We start from the raw sequence: 23,741 nt of genomic DNA on the forward strand, positions 1-23,741 counted from the left end.
CGATATGGTTTTAGATAATTAGTCAAAAGCTCTGGCAAGCCAATCTCCTGTTGTCCGCATAGCAAAGGCATTGATGATTATTTGTTAAATGCAAGATCTATTTGTTGAGTATCTACTAAGATTCCAGGACATTTGCACATATTTTTATTAATAGTCCTGAGAGTTTCCACTTTCCAAATGCAGAAATTCAGAACTAGTAAAGTTAAACTAGTAAGTTAAAACTAGTTAGTTAAAGTTTTAGGTAGGGCTGGTAATTCCTTACTCTAACCTGAGCACAGCATTTGTCTGCTGGTGACTTTTGTGTTTTGTTATAGGTATTTATTGCTGTTATTGTTTGTTTGAGGACTTTTTTTTTTTTTCCACAGAGTATGTTGTAGCCCAGGCTGGCCTTGAATTCACAGAGATCTACCTGCCTCTGTCTCCCGAGTGCAATTTCCAGAATTGTATATCAAAGTGGACCTAAAGATTCTTTTATTCTTTTCTGAAAGTTACTTGGCGAGACCACATTGGCGAACTCAAAGCAAATCGTTATAGAATTAAAAGAGAAGTCCATCATGTTTATCAGAGGAAATGCCACAACACTCCTGCATAAAGTGAGTATTTGTGGTTGGCTTGTTTGTTTTGACCCAGTCATCTATTATTGTTTGAGAGTGTTCTACAATTCAGAAGCTTCAAGAGCCAGTGTGACCTCCAAACACTGTTGCTGTTTTATTTTGTAGTTTATGTAAATGATATTTTATTGAACATGGATGAAAGTGTAATGATTCCTGTCCATTTCTTCCCCTTGATTTTGTTATTTTTAATGAACTAGAGGATATTAATAATCCTTAGAGTTTATATTAATAATCCTTACAACTGGAGACACAGTTGTAAGTTGTTGCTGCAGAGGTATACCTGTAAAGCTGAAACGTTTACTATGTTGATATTTTTTTAAAAGGTCTTAGTCTTCTGGCTAGAGAAATGTCCCAGCAGTTTAGAGCAGAGAGGTCCGGGGTTTGAGTCTGTGGACCTAGATGGCAGCTCACAAGGGTGTGTAACTCGAGTTCCAGGGAATCAATCCGACACCCTCTTCTGGCCTCTGCAAGAGCTGCACACATGGTGCGCATACATCCATGCAGACAGAACATCCATACATAAAGTGATAATATAACTTTTTTAAATGGCCGTGTCCTGGAGTTGTTTAATCTGGGAGGCTACACTTTAAGGTGCAGAGTGGTGCTCTCTTTAGAGTTCTCCAGAGCCTGGCATTTATTTTATTTTGTTGTTAAATAGAAGAGAGAGTATTGAATCACCAGAGGAAAGAGAGTAACAGTTTTAAGTTAGATGACTCTGGCAAAAGCAAGCCCTTAAGTAGATGAGGGGGCCTGGAGATGGGACCCGCTGACATGTAAAGGGGAGAGGCGTCTGTTAGGTAGAGTGTTGACTGATGTGTAGGTGAAACAGTATAAACTCATGAATTATTCCTACACAAACTACAATGGCTATAACAGCATCATGGCCCTGTGGGACCCCTGTTGTACATGCAATCTGTCAGGGACTACACGGCTCTGTTGCAGAGCTCACAGCTGTATTTGGGTTCAGATCCAGACGGTAGAGTGGATTGGCTGGTAGGAAGATGCGACAAGTCTCTTCAGTCAGGTTCCTTCTGATTTCCTGGCTTGCTAAAATGTGGGGTCAGTACTAAAGAGGCAAAGGAGGGTTTGGAGGGAGATTTCAGAGACTGGAGTCAGCCATAGGGAGAAGGAAGAAGTCTGCCTGCAGAGGTCGCTGAGACTGCTTTCCTTCCATTTCTAGTCCTGGCCAGGGTGCCCTAAGCAAACTTCTTAGAGCTGTTTCTCCGATTACCTCCTTGTTCTTCTTGGAGGGCTTAGACCTCGGCTGGGGAAGTGAACCGAAGGGCCTTCCTGCTCTTGCTCATGGAGACTTCACTCATGATGCTTTCTCCCCACAGGTGTTTAACTGTCGCCTGGTGGATCTGGACTTGGCCTTGGCTTACTGCACTCTCTTACCTCAAAAGGATGTGTTTGAAAACCTCTGGAAGCTCATAGATAAAGCGTGGCAAAATTACAGCAAAGTTCTGGTATGCCCTGAGCATGGAAGCCTGCTCCTGTTGGCATGTTGAAAGGGTTGGGGGACAAAGTAAAGGGCTTTGCTAGCAGGTCTCAGCTGTGCAGCAGAAGTTGTGACCTGTCTCATATGGTCTCCACCCACTTGCACTTGACTGTTGTCACACTGGTAATAAGCATTGCTTAAAGAACTAAGATAGCGCTCCCTCGCTCCCTTCCTCCCTCCTGTCCTCCTGCCCTCCCTGCCTTCCTTCCTTCCTTTTTCTGAGACAGGGTTTCTCTGTGTAGCCCTGGCTGTCCTGGAGCTTGATCTGTAGACCAGCCTGGCCTTGGCCTTTAGAGATTGACTTCCTTTGCCTTACCTGACTGCTGGGGTTAAAGGAGTGTGTCACCACTGCCCATCAGTAACTCAGTTAGAGGTCTGCCTGTTCTACAGAGCAAGTTCCAGGACAGCCAAGAATAAACATAGAAATCCTGTCTCAAAAAACAAAACAAAATATTTAAGCCTATATATGTGGTCAAGCATGGTGGTACACACTTTTGATTTCAGTACTCTTGGACTGCAGAACTGAAAAAAAAAAGAAAAGAAAATAGGGACTGGAGAGATGGCTGAGCAGTTCAGAGGACTGGCTGCTGTTCCTGTGTATCTGGGTGCTATTTTCCCAGCATCCTCAAGGAACTGGCAACTGTCTTGGGGAGTATAAGTGCCTTGGGCACAGCATGTGTGTGGCCCAGACATATATGCAGGCAAAACACTCCCATACATAAAATACAAATAAATAAGCCCGTCTGTGGGCTGGGGAAAAAGCTGTTGATGAAGCTTGCTGCATAGGTAGAAGAATCTGAGTTTGATCCTCAGAAAACACATTTGAAAAAAAACAACAAGGTGTGCTGGTGGGCATGTGTAATCCAGTGCTGGGGACGGGGAGAATTGGGTGGGCCCATGGGCCTTGCTGGCTAACATGCCTACTTGTCAAGTTCTAGTTTGGTGAGATAATGGTCTCAAGAAAAAGGTGGGTGGTGTTTGTAGAATGAAAGCCAGGGTTGTTTGTGACCCCACACACAATTTCACCCCTTTCTCTGAAACCCTGGACCCCAGAGCAAGGCTTTTGTGTAGGATAGGTTTAGAGGCTACATAACTCATCCTGGAGTTGTTCTGGTTGATTGGTTTATTTTAGTTCTTTTTATTTGGGAAATTTGTGGGTAGCCCAGGTTGACCTAAAATTGTCCTTTTATTGCAAAGGAAAACTAGACTAAATTTAGAGTTGTGCAAAAAGCGGAATTATCCAGACTATGTAAAAAGTTATGACTTCACTGGTAGAGTACTGTGTAGCACAAATTCTAATTGGAATTAATAATAAAAACTTGGAGTCAGATATTGGGGTTAAAGCTGAAGATCAGAGAAGCAAAGCAGCCAGCCACTAGAGAGTTCTCACCTCTACCAATGCTCAGACCGAAAGGGCAGTCCTGTCCTCAGACGGCATCCGTCTGTCTCCATCAAACCTCAGAGTGCTGAACTCCTGTCTCCTCCTGCCTCATATTTCTTTCTAGTGCTGGGATTAAAGGTGTTGGATCCCAAGTGCTAATATCACCTTTGTGTGAGCTGTTTTTCTTTTAGACTAGATCAATTTCCTGTAGCTCGGGGTGGGCCTTGAACTAACAGAAATCTGACTGCCTCTGTCTCCCAAGTGCTGGGATTAAAGGTGTGTACCACCACTGCTTGGCCTCTATGGCTAACTAATGTGGCTAGCTTTGTTCTCTGATCTTCAGGCAAACTTTATTAGATCATAAACAAAATGTCAACACAGTGCTGGCTGGCCTAGCATGCAGGAGGCTTGGGTTTCAATCCCCAGCCTTGCATAACAAAGTGTGGGTACATGCCTGTAATTGCAGCCCTCGGAGGTAGAGATAAAAGAATCCTCAGATACATAGTAAACTTGAGGCTAGTTAGGGCTACCTGAGACCCTGTCTCAAAAAGTCTATGTATGGTATGTGTGGGGTGTTAATGGAGAGAGGACTCAGCATATGTGTGGGGTATTAACGGAGAGAGGACTCAGCAGTTGAGAGCAGTTGCTGCCTTAGTGGAGGACTCAAGCTCAGTTCCCAGCACCAGTGTCAGGCAGCTCATGGCTGCCTTGACTCTATCTCCAGGAGAGTTGACACCTTCTAACCTCTGCAGGTATCTACACATGTGCGGCATATACTCACATGGACATACACATGTATAAATCAAAACAGAGGCTGGAGAGATGGCTCATCTGCTTTTGCAGAGGACTGGAATTTGGTTTCCAGTATCCACATTGAGCAACTCACAACCCTGTATTCCAGCTCCAGGATTATCTTAGGTCAGTGGTATCCTTGAGCACCTGCACACAGGTGCTGTCATACATAAAGAGAGACATTGTAATTTAAAATAATAAAAATCTTTTAAATCAGTAAACCTTTAAAAATTTAAAATAATACAAATCTTTAAAATGAATAAGAGAAATCTTAAAAAAAAAAAAAAAAAAAAAGTAGTGACCATACAAACCAAGACATAGCAGTCTACACTCTTGTCACAAAAAGATTTATAGGGTTTAATGTGGGTACTCAGGATGGAACCCAGGGCATCACACGTGCTGTGTCATGTTTTAGCACTGGGCCATGTCCTCAGCCCAAGGTTATGAGTTTCCTGTTCTCAAACAGGCTTTTGTGTAGCTTGGCTTGGCTGCCCTGACACTTTCCACCCCAGGCTGCCCTTGACCTCTTAGCAAGTCCTCCCCAGTGCTGGGGTTACACAGGTGCTGCTACACCTGGCTTTGACTCCCCCCACTTCTGAATTTCATCTAAAATGTATTAGAACTAATACTATTTGCTTTTGTTTTAACTTTTAAGGCATTATCTTTAGTGGGCTCTCAGCTGGCAAATCTCTATCAGGATGTTGAAACAGGACTTCGGTTCCATGAACTCAGTATTGATGCTCAGTGGGGTATTCGCCTTGGTAAACTTGGTGTGAGTATCTACATTGCTTTGATATTTAATCTGTCTTGAGAATTATCTAGTCTGAGAATATAAAACAAAGGTCTTGCCAACAGTAACTTTGGATTATATAAAGAAATAAGGGTGTTTGTGTTACTTCTTTTTTGTTACTTATTTTAATAATGTTAGAAGGAGCCCGACACTTTTCATCTGCTTAGCTTTCTCATGTACAGTGTCTAGTACCAACTGACATTTATACTCTTTCAGACTTAACCTGTAGCCTCATACCACCTGTTGTTTAGTTACTAGTTTTTGTTGTTTTCTTTTGGAGATAGGATTTTGCTATGCTGCTTAAGTCTTGGACTTGGTTTAAACAGATCCTCCTGTCTAGCCTTCTGAGTAGCGGGAGTTACAAATGTATACTACTGTTCCTTCTGGGGTAAAACTAGTATTAAGGAGTAGCAGTGATACTGACTCCTACAAGTTACCCTCTGACCCCCATTTGCTAACTACAGCAGGCACACACACAGGCATGCACACGCAATAAATAGGCAAACAAATTTAAAAGTAAAAATTGGAAGAGCTGTAGAAAATGTTTCTTTAAAAAATTATAGTAAAGTAAAATAGCATGTTGTAATATTGCCCTGTTTCTGATACTTTTCAGTTTAGAAGTTAGGAGTTATTTTGCTTGGTTGGGTTTTTTGTTTGTTTGTTTGTTCTTTTAATTCTGTGTTCTTTGTTTGTCTAGATTTCTTTTGAGCCTGCTTTCAGACAAGGTTTTGTCACCAAGAAAGACCTCCTTAAAGCTCTTGTTAATAACATAGATATGGACACAGGCCTCATTCTGGAATATTGCAGGTAAGCTTTAACTGTTAATGCTGTTGGCTTAGCCAGCTTGTAACCCTTGCTCTGAGAAGACAGTAGTCAAGGAGGTATTCGGGCAGCCTGCAGACCTCTGTTTTCTTTTTCTGTGGTCAGCCTGAGCAGACACAAAGCCAGATTAGGTTCTCTGATGAGTTTCTAAGCCTGTGACTGAAAATACAGAAACTCTGATCTGAGCGGGTGTCGTGTCTCACACCTATATTCCCAACACTAAGGCTGGAGAATCACAAGTTCAAGACCATCCTGAGCTATATAGTGGAATCCAGAATCAAAAGTAAGAAAAAAAATTTCTGGGTTCTTTCTCCCAGACAGCCTTGACTCAGCAGGTCTGGACTGAGAAGCCCTGAGACCTTCAGTATTTAGTGCAGGCTTCATGTAGATGACCTCTATATTCTAAGTACAGTGATGCCATCTACCTGTGGGAACCATTGCTAAGTAGGTCATATACACAGCATGGAGTCCTGGACAAAGCGAGGAGACAAGGAGGGGGAAGGGGAGGTGGGGATGGGGAGAATATGTGATATGGTCATGGTCAGCCAAATGACAAGTGACTGCTTCTCAAATAGTAAAGGCCCTCACTTCTTTCTGACTTGTGGTTCTCAACTTTTTATTGTTTATTTTGATGTCATATAACCCACAGCAGCCTCAAATATGCTATGTAGCGAGGCTGGTCTTGAACTCCTGATCATCTTTACCCCCATGAGCTAGGAGCATAGGTGCTGGCTCAGATCTGAGTCTCTTTGCTTTTGTTTCGGTACTAGGGATCAAATCCATCTCCTCAAAATCATTGGCTGCACAGCATCCTGATCCCCAGTGCCTAAATTACTGACAACAGCTGCTTGGGATAATCTTTCAACAGCCAAGCATCTAGTCAGTCCCTCCTCCCCTTGGGGATAAGAGTCATGACCCTGGCTCTCTCCATGCTGAGGCTGCAGTCAAGGTCTAGAAGCTGCCCAGAGCTCTGAGTAGCACTGACTTAACTGAACATGGAAATTAAACTATGTCAGTTTTTGGTTTTGAGAACTTCAAATGCTGGTGGGGTATGTGTGCCATTCTTTACAAAGTTGAACCCCGTTGGACTTCTGAGTTCTGCTTTATGGTAACTGCTCCCTTCCTGCAGTTTAAGTAGCCATGGCAATATTAAGTTTGTTTCAGTCGTTCAGCAGAGGCCTTGGTCATTTGTATTGATAGTGACACTTTGCCTGAGGCAATCCATGTGAACTAACTCAGATGGCTTTTAAAGTTTTTCATTTGGTTGTTGTGGTCCAGGCCAGCTTGCAACTCCCTACGTCACTCAAACTGGCCTGCAACTTGTGATCCTGATTCAGCCTCCTAACACAGGGATTACTTATGTGAACCACCCCAGCACCATGCCCAGCTAGATGACTTTTAGAATACCAGGGGACTTGACTGTGAAGGTTCTTAAAGCATAGCTTCATATCTCAGTTACCATGTGTAGCAGACTAAAGGATCACTGTCTCATTCTGAGGGCCTAAGGAGGTGTTTCAGTTGTTACTTATCTATACTGACCAAGATTTTTTAAAAAAGTTATATAACTTATTACTTGTATTTGTGCAAAATAGGGTCTTGAGTCTGTGTGGCTGAGGATGACCTTGAACCCTTGGTCTTGTTGGCTGCTTCCCATGGGCTGGAATTACCTGCATGTACTACCTAGCTCAGCTAGACTATCTGATTTGAAGACAATAATTGAACCAGACATTGTGGTATAGGCCCTACGATTGTCTGAGGCAGGAGGATTACCTCAAGCTTGATTCTAGCTCTAGCTGCTTATCAAGACCCCTTAAAAGGGTGGGGGGCAGTATTTAGCTTTAATGATGCACACTTTTTCTGATTATGAGGCTAGATAAGTTAGGATTAAAAGGCTTGAGTGATGGGAGCATGCACTGAGCTATCTGTCAAAACCCTTGCTTAGAATGCACATATTGGTGATCAGCCTGTAACTGCCTGCTCCTTTCAGCACCTTTCAGCTGGACTCTGACGCAGCCCTGCAGCTGTACATTGAAACCCTGCTCCACAACACCAACAACCAGAGCCAGGGAGGTGCCAGCCTGGAGCCCACCAAGCAGCAGCATTCCAGACTTCTGACCAAAGCCACTGAGATGGTTCCTTTACTGGCAAACACAAAGGATTTGGTGTTCAGTCTTACTGAGATCCTTTATAAGGTAGGTAAGTGAGGAAGTGGATGCCTCTGATTGCCACTCTCCTCATCCTTAATTAATTACCTACATACTAACAACTGGATTTATTAAGTTCTGAAGTTTGTTTTATTTTAAGATAGGGTCCCACATAGCCCAGGCTAGACTCAAGTTCAGTATATAGCTAAGGATGGTCTTAAACTCATGAGCCTTCTGGTTCTACCTTTCAAGTGCTGGGATTGTAGGTGTGTGCCACCAAACTCTGCTAAATTCTGTGTATGCTTGTCTGTCTGTCTGTCTGTCTAGGGGAGGGAGTTACTGGTGCCCCAGAAGCAGGAGTTACTACCAGTAACTGGTTTAAGCTGCCTGGTATGGGTGCTGGGAAACCTTGGGTCCTCCGCAAGAGCATGAAGTGGCTTCTAACCACCAAGCCATCTCTCTAGCCTTAAGTTCTTTATTTTTTACACAGCAGTCTATTAACTAAGCATTTACCTTCTGTCTTATCTTCTTTGCTCCCCTCAAAATAAAGCAGGATTTTCCACCAGAGTTGTTTGTTTGTTTTCCCTCACTATGTGGCTTTTTGTGATGGTCTCTAATAGTCCAAGCTGTCCTGGAACTTGCTGTGTAGTCAAAGGTGACTTTGAACTCCTTCCTCTATTTTCCAATTGCTGGGATTACAGGTTGTGCCACCATACTTGGTTTTTCGGTTTTGTTTGTTTTCATCTTACATTTATTTTGCATCTATTGTGGGGGTATGCTCATCACAGCATGTGTGAGGGTGTGAGGAGGTCAGAGGGCAGCTTGCACAGGTCTGTTTCTACCATGACGGACCCAGGGGTTTAATTCAGGTTGTCAGGCTTGACAGCTCCACTCAGATTTTTTTTTTTTTCCTGAGACAGGGTTTCTCTTATCTAACAGCCCTGGCTGTCCTGGAACTTACTCTGTATACCAGATTGGCCTTGAACTCACAGATATCTACCTGCCTCTTCCTCCCAAGTGCTAGGATCAAAGGCATGTGCCACCACAGCCTGACTCCACTAAGATTTTTTAAATAGCAAGCATCCTTTGTCAAAGAATCAAATGAGAAAGAAAGTATAAATTCCAAAGGGAAATTTTCTTGTGTGTCCTACTCTCTGGAGTGGGATAAATGTTAATAGCTTACTGTAGTGCCATTCCATAGTAAGTATCTGGCTTGTTGCCTGTCTTGTCTAATACCCTACTGCTTAGGGGAAACACTGCATTTGACCAGCCTTTGATAAATAGAAGTTTAAACCATACATTTCAGTATTATAAATGGTTATACTGAATGAATATGTGTTTTCCTAGTGTGTGTCTGTGTGTGTAATGAACTTTTCTGCAAATTGCTATTTTTAAGTTAGGAGGTAGTTTGATTGGGGGTTGGAAGGGAGGTAGCAGAAGAAATGAGGTTATCAGACTGTAAGATGAATTTCAGTTTTATATTTTGTCTGTAAGTCAGTCAGAAATTATAGACTTGCTCGTAGGTATGATAGACCATCTTCCCACTTTGATAATTATGTACTTTTAGTTGGCATTTAAAACAGAAAATGCTGTGTGGGCAGGAAAGAGGAGCAGAGAGAGCTTCTCTTTTTGTAAGCCTGTACAGATACGATCCAGTTAATTCTTGTGTTAGGAAGATGGTTAAGGTTTAATCCCTCAAGAGCCTCAAACATGACTTACCCACGTTGTAGGTAAGTCATTGCCGAGCTAGCCTTCTTCCTATTCTAATTTCTATCATAAATAGAACAAATGGAACTTCAGTTTCAAACTCTTAAAAAAACTGAAAATTTGACCGTATGTTTATTCTCTCTGTGTATTTAGCCTAGAGCCATCTGTCGCCACTAAAACAGAGCTGCCTTGTATAGCTTTGTAAACTATGTTTCAAGACATTTCAGACGTGGATGTTTAGCCTAGAAGGATAGTTGTAGAGTTGAGTTACCTGGGCTTCAGTGCGCGCTGAGTTTACTGTATTTGCCATCTGTACCAATGAAAATTACCAAATAAAGCCTGTGTGAATGTGACATTGTCTTCTCAGGTTTTGACATATTTCTGCTTTTTGCGCAGCTGGACCCGTATGATTATGAAATGATTGAAGTTGTACTGAAAGTTATAGAGCAAGCCAACGAAAAGATAACCAGTGTGAACATTAATCAGGTATAGAAGTATGGTAAAGATTGAAAACTCATCTCTGCTTTGGCTTATTATGATGACAGAATATATATTATAATTATGATAATATTAAGAATATGATCCAGGTCCGTTCTAGGTTGTTCTTTGATCTTCTTTAGATTCTGAACTTAATTCTAAATAGTCTTTTTTTTTTTAATTTTTTTTAAATGCAGTATTTTTAATTCTTTAAAATTTCAGCCGGGTAGTACATGCCTTTAATCCCAGCACTCCGGAGGCAGAGACAGAGGCAGGAGGATCTCTGTGAATTCAAAGCCAACCTTGATCTACAAAGTGAGTTCCAGAATAGTTAGAGCTGTTACACAGAGAAACCCTGTCTCGAAAACCAAAAAGAAAAGAGAGAGAGAAAAAGAAATAAAGAATTTCATACATGAATACAGAGTATTTTAATCATATTTACTCCCCTACTCCTCCTCCCAATTATTCCGGACACACACACCCTTAGTTTTCTTTAAATAATTTATTATTTTTATTAATTCTTTTCCTTTTTCCATTTTTTAAAAACATTATTAACTTTGTGTGCATTTGTATGCAGTGATGTCTGGGTGCGACTGTGGGTGTGTCAGTACCCTGCATGCGTGGGAGTTAAAGGTGACTCTGGGGTCACCACTACCACTTTCCTTCCGTCTTTACCTGGCCTTGGGGGTTAAACTCACTCAGGCCGTTAGACTTGTCAGCAAGCACAGCTGAGACATCTTACCCACCTATGCTTTTGGTTTTTTGAAACAGTGTCTCATTTAGCTCAAGCAAAGTTAGAGCAGGTGCCCTTCACAGTGCTAGGACCAAAGGCGTGCACCACTACCTTCCTAGCTTGCTTGCTATTTTTAAACTCATTATGTAGCTAAATTCGACCTTGAATTTCTTGATCTTCCATCTCTATCTCCCAGTACTGGGATTTCAGACACCTGCTACCACACCTGGCTGGTCACTGTCTGTCTACTTTATGGGTAGAAGATTTTAGAGTTAGCTTGGGAAACATAAGGACCAACCGCAAAAATAAGTTCAGTAATTGTAAATGAAAACTTTCAGCTTCAATGTTTTATACTTCTGTCCCAAACTATTTGAAGAATTTGTTCATAGCTGCCCAAGTCTTATTCTGTGAGCCAGACGGTGCCCTCAGTTCCTCCGAATGTGGTGTCTCTAGTGTTCATATAGCATGTTTCAGGAGACATCGATACAGGGAAAACTAGAAATGGACTGTGTGTGTGTGTGATGGCACTTCATACATGTGGCACCACGTGCATGAGGAGGTCAGGTTGGCAGGCGTGGTAGGAAGTGCACGTTGTGCCAATGTGACCAGGGTGACCCTTACAAGTCTCTTGCTCATTTCCACCCAGGCTCTGAATCTTCTGAGACACTTGAAGTCATACAAAAGAATTTCCCCCCCAGTGGACCTCGAATACCAGTACATGCTGGAACACGTGATAACTCTGCCACCGACTGCCCAGACTAGACTGCCTTTTCACCTAATATTATTTGGCACAGCACAGAACTTCTGGAAAATTCTTTGTATGTTCATTAACTTCCTAGTAATTTTACTAAATAACCAACTGATTTTTTTTTTTTCTTCCTCACATGTTATGTCTGTCTACTTCCCTTTCCAGCCTCAGAGCTCAGTGAAGAGTCTCTTCCAACGCTGCTCTTAATTTCTAAGCTAATGAAGGTAATGGTTGGAGCCTCCTAAGGAGCTTATTGTCTAGGCCCCTGAGCCTGGCCTGGGCCCTTACACTACTTCCTGCCTCACATCACTCTCCTCTTCCTGAAGTTCTCCCTAGATACTCTCTACGTGTCTACAGCCAAACACATTTTTGAAAAAAGCCTGAAGCCGAAGCTCTTGAAGTTAGCACAAGCCCAGTCAGCCCTGATGAGCAAGGAAGTGGATAAGCTCACACAGACCATCGAGTCATACCTCCTGTCCATAGTCAACCCCGAGTGGGCCGTCGCCATCGCCATCAGTCTCACCCAGGAAGTCCCTGAAGGTACAGAGAGCACTCTGCTTGTGGGACTTGGCATGCTCACTGATAGTTTAGGTTTGGGTTGTGTCCCTTTTTGCAGTGCTTGGGATCTCCTCAGGGTCTTGTACATCCTAGGCAAGTGTTCTGCCCTGTCGTTGTTTTCATTTGCCAACGAAAGCTGCTGGAGGAAGCTCCTGGCCTATCCCAGCGTGTGAAGAGTTTATCAATATCTTTTTTTTTTTTTTTCCAAAGTGAACTCCTGAGAGTTTATCAAGTCTTATCCTATGAGCAACAACATAGCTCAAGCCCATTCATAGCTTGTTTGAAAGGGTATTCGAAAAGGCATTGTGGATGATATTATTCTGTTTGCCCCAACATACATAGAAAACTTAGAAACTAGGAATAGACTGGAAACTGAGGAAGGCTCTCTGTGGTGTTTGATTTTTCTGTTTTGTATCCTGCTGTCCCATTTCCCTCATCTTTTATTTTTACTGAGTGTTTGTTTATAATTTTAAAGCTTTTGCTGCTTTGGTAACATGTTGTCTCAGAGGATTTAGATTTACCCACAAACCTTTGTCCTCCCAGGCCCCTTCAAGATGACTAGTTTGAAATTCTGCCTGTATTTGGCTGAAAGATGGCTACAAAACATCCCATCTCAGGTGAACCATGGTTGCTTAGCAACTGTTTCATCCCCGCCCCTTAACCCAGGGACCAAAAAGGAGGAGAAAGCCCACAGTTGTGTAGGGTGGGTGTTTAAGGGTGCAGATAAAGCGGGGAGGTTCATGATCACTAAAGATGGAGTGCCATTCTCCCTTGAGCTTTTTACGGTAAGCCTTTCTCTCCATTTGGATTTTTTTCAAAGGATGAGACACGTGAAAAAGCCCAGGCCTTGCTGAAGAAGCTTTATCTCCAGTTCCGGCGCTCTGGTACTGAAGCCGTGCTCATAGCCCACAAATTGAATGTTCCAGAATATTTAAGAATGGTAGGAAAGCCAGCACATCTCATCGTGAGCCTCTATGAACATCCCAGCATCAGCGAAAGACTTCGTACTACATCTGGCAAAGATCATCCCGGTGGGAGCAAAGCTTCCTTTCTTGGTCCAGGAAGGGCTGCTGTTTTGACTTCCAGCCGTTGCGTGCTGAAAGCCTGAGTTTTCACTTCTGTACTTTTTTTCTTGATTATCTTAGATATTCACGCAGCAGCTAAAGAAATAGCTGAAGTCAATGAAATTAATTTGGAGAAAATTTGGGACATGTTGTTGGAGAAATGGTTGTGCCCCTCGACACTACTCAGTGAGGTGAGTTAATGCTCACAGCCCCAGGTGTGGTTAGGAGCTGATTCCCTGGTCGGCCCCATGATGAGTTTTAATGAATCGGTCTGTGTTTGCTTTCTTTTATTCTGTAGCTATTCTAAAGTTTACCTCATGACTTTGGTTGTTTGTTTGTTTGTTTTGGCTTTATGAGATTAACTTTTTACTTTTTGAAATCATTTTAAATGGAATAGGAAAGGTTAAGAACAGTGCAGAAATATTTCTATACACTGTTTACCCAGTTCATTGGTTTTTAACATGTCTCTATGTTTACTTCATCTTCTTCTCTCCATTATACTCCTTTTGTGTGCATTTCTCTATTGGAGAGTATATTGCATATGCCATGTCCCTTGGCTCCTTAATATTTAAGTGTCTATTCCCTAAGAGTAAGCATTTGCTTAACTACTACAGTTTTAACTTAAAAAATAAAATCACAGCACAGATGATTGCAAGTGTAAGTGCAGTGTCTACATAACAAAGTTAGACTAGCCAGGGCTACCTACTAAAGACCGTGTTTCAAAAGGAAAAATTAGAGGATTAAATGTTCAGACAATGCTCAAGTCTGTAGCTCATCTTACAGTTTAGTCAATGATGTTCAGTATCTAGATTCACAGTCTTTGCACTTGTCCTCTCTGTAGTCTGTCTTAATCTGAAACTCTCCACAACTCCCTGGCCTCTTATGACACTGACAAGTTTTGATTGGTTTTTAAATATTTTTATTGTATGTATTGACTTGTGGAAGTGAGAGGCACATGTGCAGACAGGGTTCAGGGAAGTCAGAGGACAGACAACCTGTGTGAGTCAGCTCACTCTTACTGCTTGAGTTTTCAGAACTAAACTTTGCACCGTCAGGCTTGGTGGCAATGGCTTTTTACCTGCTGAGCCATTTGCCAGCTGACAGTGGCAGTTTTGAAGGGTGTTGACTGGTTGTCTTTCAAACTATCCTTCTACTTCAATTTATCTAATATTTCCTATGGTAGAGTTCAAATTTTAATGAGGTGTGGTGGTGCTTGCCATTAATTTCAGCACTCAGGAGGCAGAGGCAGGTTGATTCTTTGTAGTTTAGCCTGCTCTGCATAGCAAGTTCCAGGCCAGCCAGAGCTACATAGTAAGACCTTGCCCCAGAATAAATAATCATCAAAATCAAATATTTTGTTTGGGTGTCATGCTGCATAAATGATGTTGGAATATGATATTTTGAAGAACATACCTGTTTGGCACTTATGGGTGGAATTAATTTAGTAGTGGGGGAGGGGTGTTGGTATTTATGCGCACATGTGCTATAGCACAAGCATAGAGGTCACTTCTGTCCTCTTTAATAAAAGTTATATTAATTTAGATGTGCACTTTGGCTAAGTTGTTTCTCTAATACATTCTGTTCTTCTCTTTGTAGTTAGTTATTAGGGGAAATATTTTGAGATAATACAGCATAAAATTCTCTACAAAGTCTTCTCCTTACCTCATCTACCCACCCCCACATGTTAGCTTAGCAGCCATTAATGGCTTTTTAACATGTTTTAGCTGGGTATAAGTCAATTGCTTCGTAAATGTCATTGTTGCTTTGCTTGCGTTTTTCTGTGGTTTAACGTGGGTTATGGACTTTAGTCATACTCTATTGGTGATATGTTCTCTTCACTGGAACACAGTAGGCGGCACATAATGATTTATTTTTTTTTTTAGAAATAGTATAATTAGCATCTAACATTTGTGGAAGGATTTAGCAATCTCAATCCAGATTTTTCAATAGTTTCTCTGAATTTTCAGGTAGAATTTAAGTAGATTCTATAATTCCTGTGCTTATATAGGAAAATAATGTTTTTGAAATGTATGTATAAAAATGGCATAGCTAATATGAAATTAAGTGTTATATTTGGTGGGTTTGTTCAAGCTGGGGTACTAAAATGTTGCTCAAACTAGTTCCAACTCCTGGTCAAAAGCATTTCTCCTATATCCTCTCAAGTAGCTGAGACTAGTTGTAGCTGGGAAGCTTCTATTTGTTTTCATCTTATTGAGGTGATTGACTGACTTTTGTGCTGGGTACTGAACCCCACTGAGTGTTAAGCCTGTGCTTTGCCACTGAGCTATATCCCAGCCCTTGGTTTTATTTTAACTTATTTTTAATTATCTCCAAATTACTCCAGGGAACTGGCTCTTTCCTTCTATCATGTGGGTCCTGGGAATTGGACTCAGATCTTCAGGCTTCACAGCAACAATGATCCTGTTGGCTTTTAATTAGTGGCTTTTATATAATTTTTCACTCTGCTCCACAGTGTGCTGCTGCTGTTTTACCATTAGGTCTTGAGTATCCTAGCTGGACTCTAGCTCACCATTTAGCTGAGGATGACCTAGAATTTATGTGCCTCCCAAGTGCTGGGTCTGTGTTGAGCCCAGTGCTCCATGCTACTGGGCAAGCACAGCACGCCTAAAACCCAGCACTAGACTCAATCTACCAGGAGCAGACTGCTTCCATGGGAGTGTAATGTAACCTCATGTCTATCACCAACATTTCTGTGTTCCAAGCGCCACAATCGTCCAGATAGTCAACCAAAAGGTTCTGGCATCTAAGAACCAAACCTGGCATGGTGCTCTGGGAGTCCTGATGAATACGTTCAATTGGTGAATGACTCATTTAAATTCTATGACAGAGCACTGGCTGCCATTCCTGAGGCATGGGAGGAGCCAGCCTGAGCTACATAATGAGACTCTGTTTCAAAAGCAAAACAAAACAAAAACCCATACCAATCTCAGGACCCTTTTTGTTTGTTTCTTTTATAGAGCTGTTGGGCCTGAAACTTGAACTTGGTATATAAACTAGTCTTTTCCTTGAATTCACAGAGATTCACCTGCCTCTGTTCCTTAGTGTTAAGATTAAAGGTGTACTTTACCATGCCTAGTTCAGTTCCATTTTTTTTAAGATTAGTTGATTATTAATAGTGTTCTGTCTGCATGTATGCCTGTGGCCAGAAGAGGGCACCAAATTTCATTATAGACAGTTGTGAGCCACCATGTGGTTGTTGGTAATTGAACTCAGGACCTCTGGAAGAGCTGCCAGTGCTCTTAACCACTGAGCCATCTCTCCAGCCCATCCTTTTAAAATTTATCCATCAAATGTCACCTCCACGAGGACTCAAATGTTTCTTTACTTAAGGCCATGTGTGTGCTCTAAATTCTAAATTGCACTTTCATCTAAGAAGTGCTCAGAATATTTATTGTGTGAATGAGTGAGCATGGAACCTTCATTTAAGCAAAAGTCGTCATTAAGCAATTGAAAACAGTATATTCCCCCACATAAACATAGTGTTGTTTTTTGTTTTAAATCATTGTATTATGTTATGTGTGTGAGTGTTTTGCTTGCATGCATGTTCAATCACCACATGCTTGCCTGATGCCTGCTCAGGCCAGAAGAGGTTGTCATGCACCCTGGAACTGGAGTTACTGACCATTGTGAGCCACCATGCACGTTCTGGGGGAATAGAATCTGGGCTCTCTGCAAGAGCAACAAGTGCACTCATAACACTCCATCCCTATAAACAGAGCAATAAACCTGACCAAAAAAAAAAAAAAACCCAATTACAAAACTATGTTTTCGTATTCACAGCCTGAAGTTTTTAACTTTGATTCTTTTCTGTTTTCAAAGAAAGCATCAGAGTTCTTTGAGCTTGAAGAGGATGAAGTACTGCATAGGTATGCTTTCCTTATTGTGGCCTACTCCTTGACACCCAGTGGGGATCTTATTAGGAAATAGATTTAGAAGTTGGAGAAGAATCATTGATTGCTATGGCACAGTCTTCACAGGCTGAGGAGGGAGTCAATAGCCAAGAGTGAGGATTTCAGTCCCTGTGAGTCTTCTAGGATTTCTGCAACAGAGAGTGTCCCAAGCAGAGGAAAACACTTCTGTCAGCTAGAACCTTGGCCCCCGGGCCCTCTGTACACTTGCATTCTAGAAAATAGCATGGCTCAGACAAGACCCAAATTCCTTTGTCTGGGATCAAGATCTAGGGAGTTGTGTACTTGTTGTCAAATGTGCTCACTGCTTGTTCTATTGAGGAGTCTATATGTGAGCTTGGATCAGAAGGAATGAGGTAGCCCATTACCGATTCTGGACCCCAGCACAGGAAGAGGGTGTGGTGGTAAGCTGCCAGGTCTGCCATTCCTACCCTAAACCAGAAGCAGCTGAGAGGCCTGCGAGGCCCCATGGCTGCCTCCTCTCCGAAAATCAAATAGTTACGACAGACTTACAAAGCCTAGAACAAGAAGATAGTTGTTTTTAGTTTTGAGCAGAGCTGACCACCTATCCACTCTCTGCCTCCTTCCTTCTGAACCAGTGGTTGCTTGGGAGGGGGAGTTGTTACTATTGTTTTTTTTTTTTGGGGGGGGGTCTAACAGTGTGGGCAGTTACACTGATCTTAAGCTTGGAATCCTCCTGCCTCAGCCTCCCAGGCACTGAGATGACGGCCCAGCAGTACTGGGCTCGGCAGGCTCTTGTTTAGCCCTCTTATCCCACCCAAGACAAGATTTCTCTGCATAGTCCAGGCTGTCCTGGATCTCACTCTAGTCCAGACTGGCCTCAAACTCACAAATCTACCTGACTCTGCCTTCTGAGTGCTGGGATTAAAGGTATGCATCACGCCTGGCTTCTTGTTTTGTCTTTTAAGGGTAGGTGTACCTTTGTCCAACTCAGATTTAGCTCCTGGCCTGTCTAATGAACCAGTTATGTGTAAAGCATTCGAAGCAATTCAAAGAGTAAAGAAGCACACCTACGAGACCAGAATTTCTGTCTTTTCCACCTGAGAGCTCCCTCTCTTCCAGTTTGTCTAATCTCTCTGAACCTTCCTAGGAATGGCCTGCCAGCCCTGGAGCTAGAGTCAGAATTATGCCACGTACAAGGTCCTCCTGGGTACTGGGCAAACAGTTTGCTGTATGTGAGACTCACTGTGCCATATGTTGTGGTTTGTGTCATTTTCATCCCTAACACCAGAAGGCTGGCTGGCTGTGTTTCAGAGAGCTCTGAAGACAGTGTTTGTTCCATACGTTGTTGTCTTTTGCTGTGAAGAAACTCAAGAAAAAGCTAAACATCCATACTAGAGGCATGACTCATTGATGAAGGGCACTGGTTGCTCTCCTAGTGGACATGGGTTTCTTCCCAGCACCCACATGACAGCTCACACTGTCTATACTCCATTTCCAGGGGATCTGACTCCCTCTTCTGGCATCTGTACAGACACACATACAGGCAAAGCACTCACACACACAAATTTAAAAAGTTTAAACACCTTTGAAAGGGAAAACAAAGATGCCATTGGCCCACGTCCTTCGGGCGGGTATCTAGGATGTTGCCATTCACTGTGGACAGAAGCATGGCTCTATCATATTGGTGTCTGTCTCTATGTTTTAAAATATCTTCTTTTTTTTTCTTCAGAGTCGTGTATCTCCTCCAGTCTCGTCCAATTGATTATAGTTCAAGAATGCTGTTTCTATTTGCCACCTCAGCCACAAGTGTAAGCTCTAGAAATTTAATCAGAACATGGGGGCATCTGAGCTTGACATTTTCTCCCTGTGTTTTTTTTCCACACTTGGTCCATAAACACAATCGAGATAATGCTCACTTACATACTTACCAGGCTATGCTGTTGGATAATGCAGTAATCACTGCACACATCACACTGCATCTAGCACCAGGGATGCAGCATCTTCTTTGCAGGCCACAGGATGCACCTGTTGGCAGCTCCCAAAGGTGCACTAGCTCGTGGTTACTAACTTCCCATCAGTCATCACTCCTGACACCAGGAGTGTACACACTGGTCCTTCAAAGTGGCCCCACTTGTCTCCATGCCCTGTATGACGTGTTCTGGGTCTAATCCCCCACTGGCCTCTCCCCATGCTAAACTTCAGTCTCCCTGAAGGGACACACAAACTCTTTAGTCTTCGTGATTTTTAATACAGCAATTTTGTTAGTAGTTGGGTGTTTGGCAGGGAAGAAGGTATTCATTTTTTATTTTTGTTTTTTGAGACACAGTCTGGCTTAGACTCTGTAGCCTAGACTGATCTCAAACTCCTGGCAAGCCTCCTGCCTCAGTCTTCTTAGTGTTGCAGTAAATATGAGCTATTGCACCCAGCTAACAAAATCCTATGAGGCAGCTAGAGTTGGCAGAGAAAGGCTGAGGAACCACAGGACACATGGTCCTTAGAGGGGCAAGAGGAAAACTTGAGATACTGGATGTAAGCACATGACGGTTCTTACAAGGGAGTCTGTCCTTCAGTCGTTGTTTAATTATACATTGGCCAGTACACTGGCTCAGCAGGGAGATGCCTTCTTTCTGATGCACTATCTGCAAGTGAACTGTCCATTTTGCCAAGAATATTAATGAATGCATCATCATTGATGTTAACATGTAAATTCATTGACATGTTATGTATATAAGAGTTGAGGGATTAAGAAAATTAATTTTTATTGCTCCCTCAAAAACATCTCAAGAGCCAGGTAGTAGTGCTACACACCTGTTCCCTGCGCTGTACCTGTCAAGGGCAGAGATTGGAAAACAAACCTAGGGGAGGGACGTTTTCATTATCTGAGTTGAAGTCATTTCCTGACCTCAGCTGCAGCTGTGCAGCTTGACTCTCCAAACCTCTTGGTTTTGCAGACACTGGGCATGCGCCAGATAACCTTTGCCCACAAAACACGAGCTCTTCAGTGTCTCTTCTATTTGGCTGACAAGGAAATGATAGAATCTCTCTTCAAAAAGCCCACTGAAGAAATGAAGTAAGTAGAACTTGATTTATTGTATTAGAAAGAAGCAAACATATTTTGTTTTTTCTCTTTATACCTGAGCTATAACTTCTGAGCCTTTAGTGGAATAAATGATGGCCTCCTAGTTGCTATATAAATACAGTCCCATTATCTTGATTCTTGACATTTTGGCAAAAGGGAAACAGGCTTATGAGAATTTTCTTGTCTCCATCGTTTCTCTGCAACATTTAAAGACTAAATGTTTTCTTGTTATCTATATTATGTATCTATTTTATGTATCTATATTATGTCCTGTGAAGATATCTGGAAGCCTAAATGAACACAAAACAAGATTGCTTCCTGTCCCCTGCAATAGCTTTGGTTTTAGATGTAAATGTGAGCCATAAGAATGATCACTATAGGGCTGAAGAGATGGTTCAGTGTTAAGAGCTCTAAGCTGGTCTTCCAGAGATTCTGAGTTCGATTCCCAGCAATCACATGGTGGCTTACAACCACTTATAATGGGATCTGATGCTCTCTTCTGGCATAAAGGTATATATGCAGATAGAACACTCATACATAAAATAAATAAACCTTTTTTTTTTATTTTAAAAATTTATTTCTATGTACATTGGTGTTTTGCCTGCATGTATATTTGTAAGAAGGTGTCAGATCTTGAAGTTACAGGTGGTGTGAGCTGCCATGTGAGTGCTGGGAATTGAACCCAGGTCCTCTAGAAAAGCAGTTAGTGCTCTTAACAGCTGAGCCGTCTCTCCAGCCCCAAGTAAATAGATCTTTAAAAGAAAAGAAAAGAAGACTGAGCCTTACAAACACTTCTGTTTTCCAGATCCTATCTGAAATGTATAACTTTCCTGGCATCATTTGAGACATTGAACATTCCCATCACATATGAATTGTTTTGCAACAGTCCCAAGGAAGGAATGATTAAGGGCTTGTGGAAGAACCATAGCCATGAACCTATGGTACGTAGCATCACCAAGTATGGCCAAGCATGGTCACTCAGTCACCTACCACCCCTCAGCTGACCAGAGACCCTTTGACCCCAGTAGGTCCTAGATCTCTCCTGCATTTGCAGCCTGCAGTATGATAAGGCGATTTGGAAGGCCCATTCCACCCTTCTTAGAGTACATGGGCTAGTCATGTGCAAACAAGAAAGAGCACTTGTGGATCCTTCCAAGGCCTGCCTCATAGGGAAGGCTGTCATTCTCTCCCAACTAGTCACATTGCAGGGACAGGAATGAGGCCAGTAGGCAGGCTGATCTTGATTAGAAACCGGAGAGAGAAGAACCTCATTTTTTCTTTAGTTAGGAAATGGAGTCCTTCACTGAGACTAGGCATTAGACATATATCCATATGTCTTATGAGGCTGTTGGACTTGCTTACCGGTGTCTTACAGCTACGTAATTTTGTTTTCTTGTTTGGTGTTTTGGCTTTTAGGCAGTACGATTGGTGGCAGAGCTTTGCTTAGAATACAAAATCTATGACCTGCAGCTTTGGAACGGGCTCTTGCAGAAGCTTCTTGGCTTCAACATGGTAAGACTTGGGCTTCCTGAAGCACAACATCCCCAACACGTGTTGAGTTCCCACCGGTTATTGACGTATGCTGCAAGCATTTGTTCTTGGACCCCTGCCAGACTTAGACTGTTAGAGAAACTCAAACTCAGAATGACCCTGGGGGGGCTGGGAATGTGGCTCAGTACCCAGTGTCCAAAAGAAACCCAGCACAGCGCCCTGTGTCTGCAATCCCAGCACTTAGGTGGCAGAGGCGGGGGAATCAGAGATGTGAGGTCATGTTCCTTTGCATATCTAGTTTGAAGCATCCTGTGCTATATGAGACTCTGTCTCAATAAGAAAAACAGGAAAAGATATGCACAATTGTTTGATGTGATGGTACAGATGCAATCCCAGCCCGGCAATTGAAGGCCAGTCTGGCCTGTGGAGTGAGGCCCTATGAAACTTAGCATTTTGGTAATCCTTAAAAATCTTTAAATTTTCTTTCCTTTTACAGATTTCTTACCTAAGGAAAGTTTTATCCTCCATTTCCAGCGTCCATTCGTTATGGCAGGTATGCGCTTTTCCTTTAAGGTACATTTCATTAAGTTCAGTCTCTGCGCTCGGTAGTTTCTGGGCACCTTGTGCTGAGCCATCAGCTTCTCCGTAAAGAACAGAACAGATCAGCGTAGGACGGCACCCCAGCACCCTCAGCTGGCATTTCGCCTTCTTGAAGGCGCTGCTTTCTGAGTTCCCTGGGCTTCATGAGTCACTTGGCACTAATGTAGCATTTGCCACTGAGTAATTTATTTTAATTACACATTGGACTACCTCCTCATAGACCTTAAAGATCTTTAAAGTTGGAGGCTTTATCTGTTCTGTCCTTTTTAGTCTCATGAGTCGCGTATCTACATAATCATTGTACAGAAGTAGATCATTTAAGAGGCCAGTGAGAGATGGCTCAGTGCTAAAGGCATTTGCCACCAAGCCTGAAGCCTTGAGTTCGAATCCTGGGTCTCACATGGTAGAATGAGAAAACCAATACCCACAAGTTGTCTTCCAACTGTGGCACATCACTAGGTCACGATTTAAAAAAAAAGAATCATAACTTTTAAAATTTTAAAAATAATTAGGTCACTTATTCTTAATATAATTGTGAGAATATACTAAGTGAAACATTAAAATTCCACTTTACTTAACCAGACAGTGATCGCACACATCTTAAGTCCCAGCACTCACAAGGCAGAAGCAAGTGGATCTCTGTGAGTTCTGAGGCCAGCCTGGTTTACAAAGCGAGTTCCAGGACAGCCAAAGATACAATGAAAAACCCTGTCTCGAAAAACAATAAAATAATTCTTTACTAATTCTTCTAGAGGTACTTTGCTGTTACACAGCATGCTTGTGTGTATGTGTGTACATACTTAAATGCAGTCGTGTTTTTGTTTGTTTGTTTTGTTTTGTTTTGAGATAGGGTTTTTCTCTAGCTTTGGAGCCTGTCCTGGAACTCACTCTGTAGACCAGGCTGGTCTTGAACTCACAGAGATCCACCTGCTTCTGCCTCCCAAGTGCTGGGATTAAAGGTGTGTGCCACCACCACAGTCATGTTTTAAAAGTGCTATTTTCCTTTAATTATGTGCATGTATGTGTGTCTCTGTGGGTATCTGCTCATGAGTGAAGTGCCCGCGGTGACCAGAAAAGGGGTGTTGGATCCCCTGGAACTGGGATTAAAGGCAGTTGTGAGGCACCTGACATGGGTGCTGGAAAATGCAGCCAGAGCTCTTCACCACCGAGTTGTCACTCCAGTCCTTTAGGTGGTGTTTCCAAAAAACAGAAGTATCTGGGACATTGTTTGGTCACAAGACACGTAGATCTATCTTTGTTTATTAGGGTAAAATTAACCCTTTCAAAGGTTTATCACTAAGTGGCTTTTATTATGTTTGCGAAGTTGCAAAACCATCACTATCAGCTAAT

General features: G+C 42.4%; 1 protein-coding gene across 1 annotated transcript in view; it reads left to right on the plus strand.

Moving 5' to 3' along the window:
* Positions 1-23,741, plus strand: part of Kntc1 (kinetochore associated 1) — a 68,005-nt gene that overhangs the window by 37,137 nt on the left and 7,127 nt on the right. The window contains exons 39-56 of the mRNA XM_051204915.1: positions 489-593; positions 1,952-2,080; positions 4,941-5,057; positions 5,773-5,882; positions 7,885-8,089; positions 10,145-10,234; positions 11,605-11,776; positions 11,872-11,930; positions 12,033-12,246; positions 12,808-12,881; positions 13,085-13,295; positions 13,410-13,519; positions 17,169-17,215; positions 18,951-19,029; positions 20,173-20,291; positions 21,106-21,241; positions 21,717-21,812; positions 22,288-22,344. Coding sequence (XP_051060872.1) covers positions 489-593; positions 1,952-2,080; positions 4,941-5,057; positions 5,773-5,882; positions 7,885-8,089; positions 10,145-10,234; positions 11,605-11,776; positions 11,872-11,930; positions 12,033-12,246; positions 12,808-12,881; positions 13,085-13,295; positions 13,410-13,519; positions 17,169-17,215; positions 18,951-19,029; positions 20,173-20,291; positions 21,106-21,241; positions 21,717-21,812; positions 22,288-22,344 — 2,130 coding nt within the window. The remainder of the gene's footprint in view (positions 1-488; positions 594-1,951; positions 2,081-4,940; positions 5,058-5,772; positions 5,883-7,884; positions 8,090-10,144; positions 10,235-11,604; positions 11,777-11,871; positions 11,931-12,032; positions 12,247-12,807; positions 12,882-13,084; positions 13,296-13,409; positions 13,520-17,168; positions 17,216-18,950; positions 19,030-20,172; positions 20,292-21,105; positions 21,242-21,716; positions 21,813-22,287; positions 22,345-23,741) is intronic.

This window comes from Phodopus roborovskii, unplaced genomic scaffold (genome assembly GCF_943737965.1).
Source record: "Phodopus roborovskii unplaced genomic scaffold, PHOROB, whole genome shotgun sequence".
NCBI lineage: Eukaryota > Metazoa > Chordata > Mammalia > Rodentia > Cricetidae > Phodopus > Phodopus roborovskii.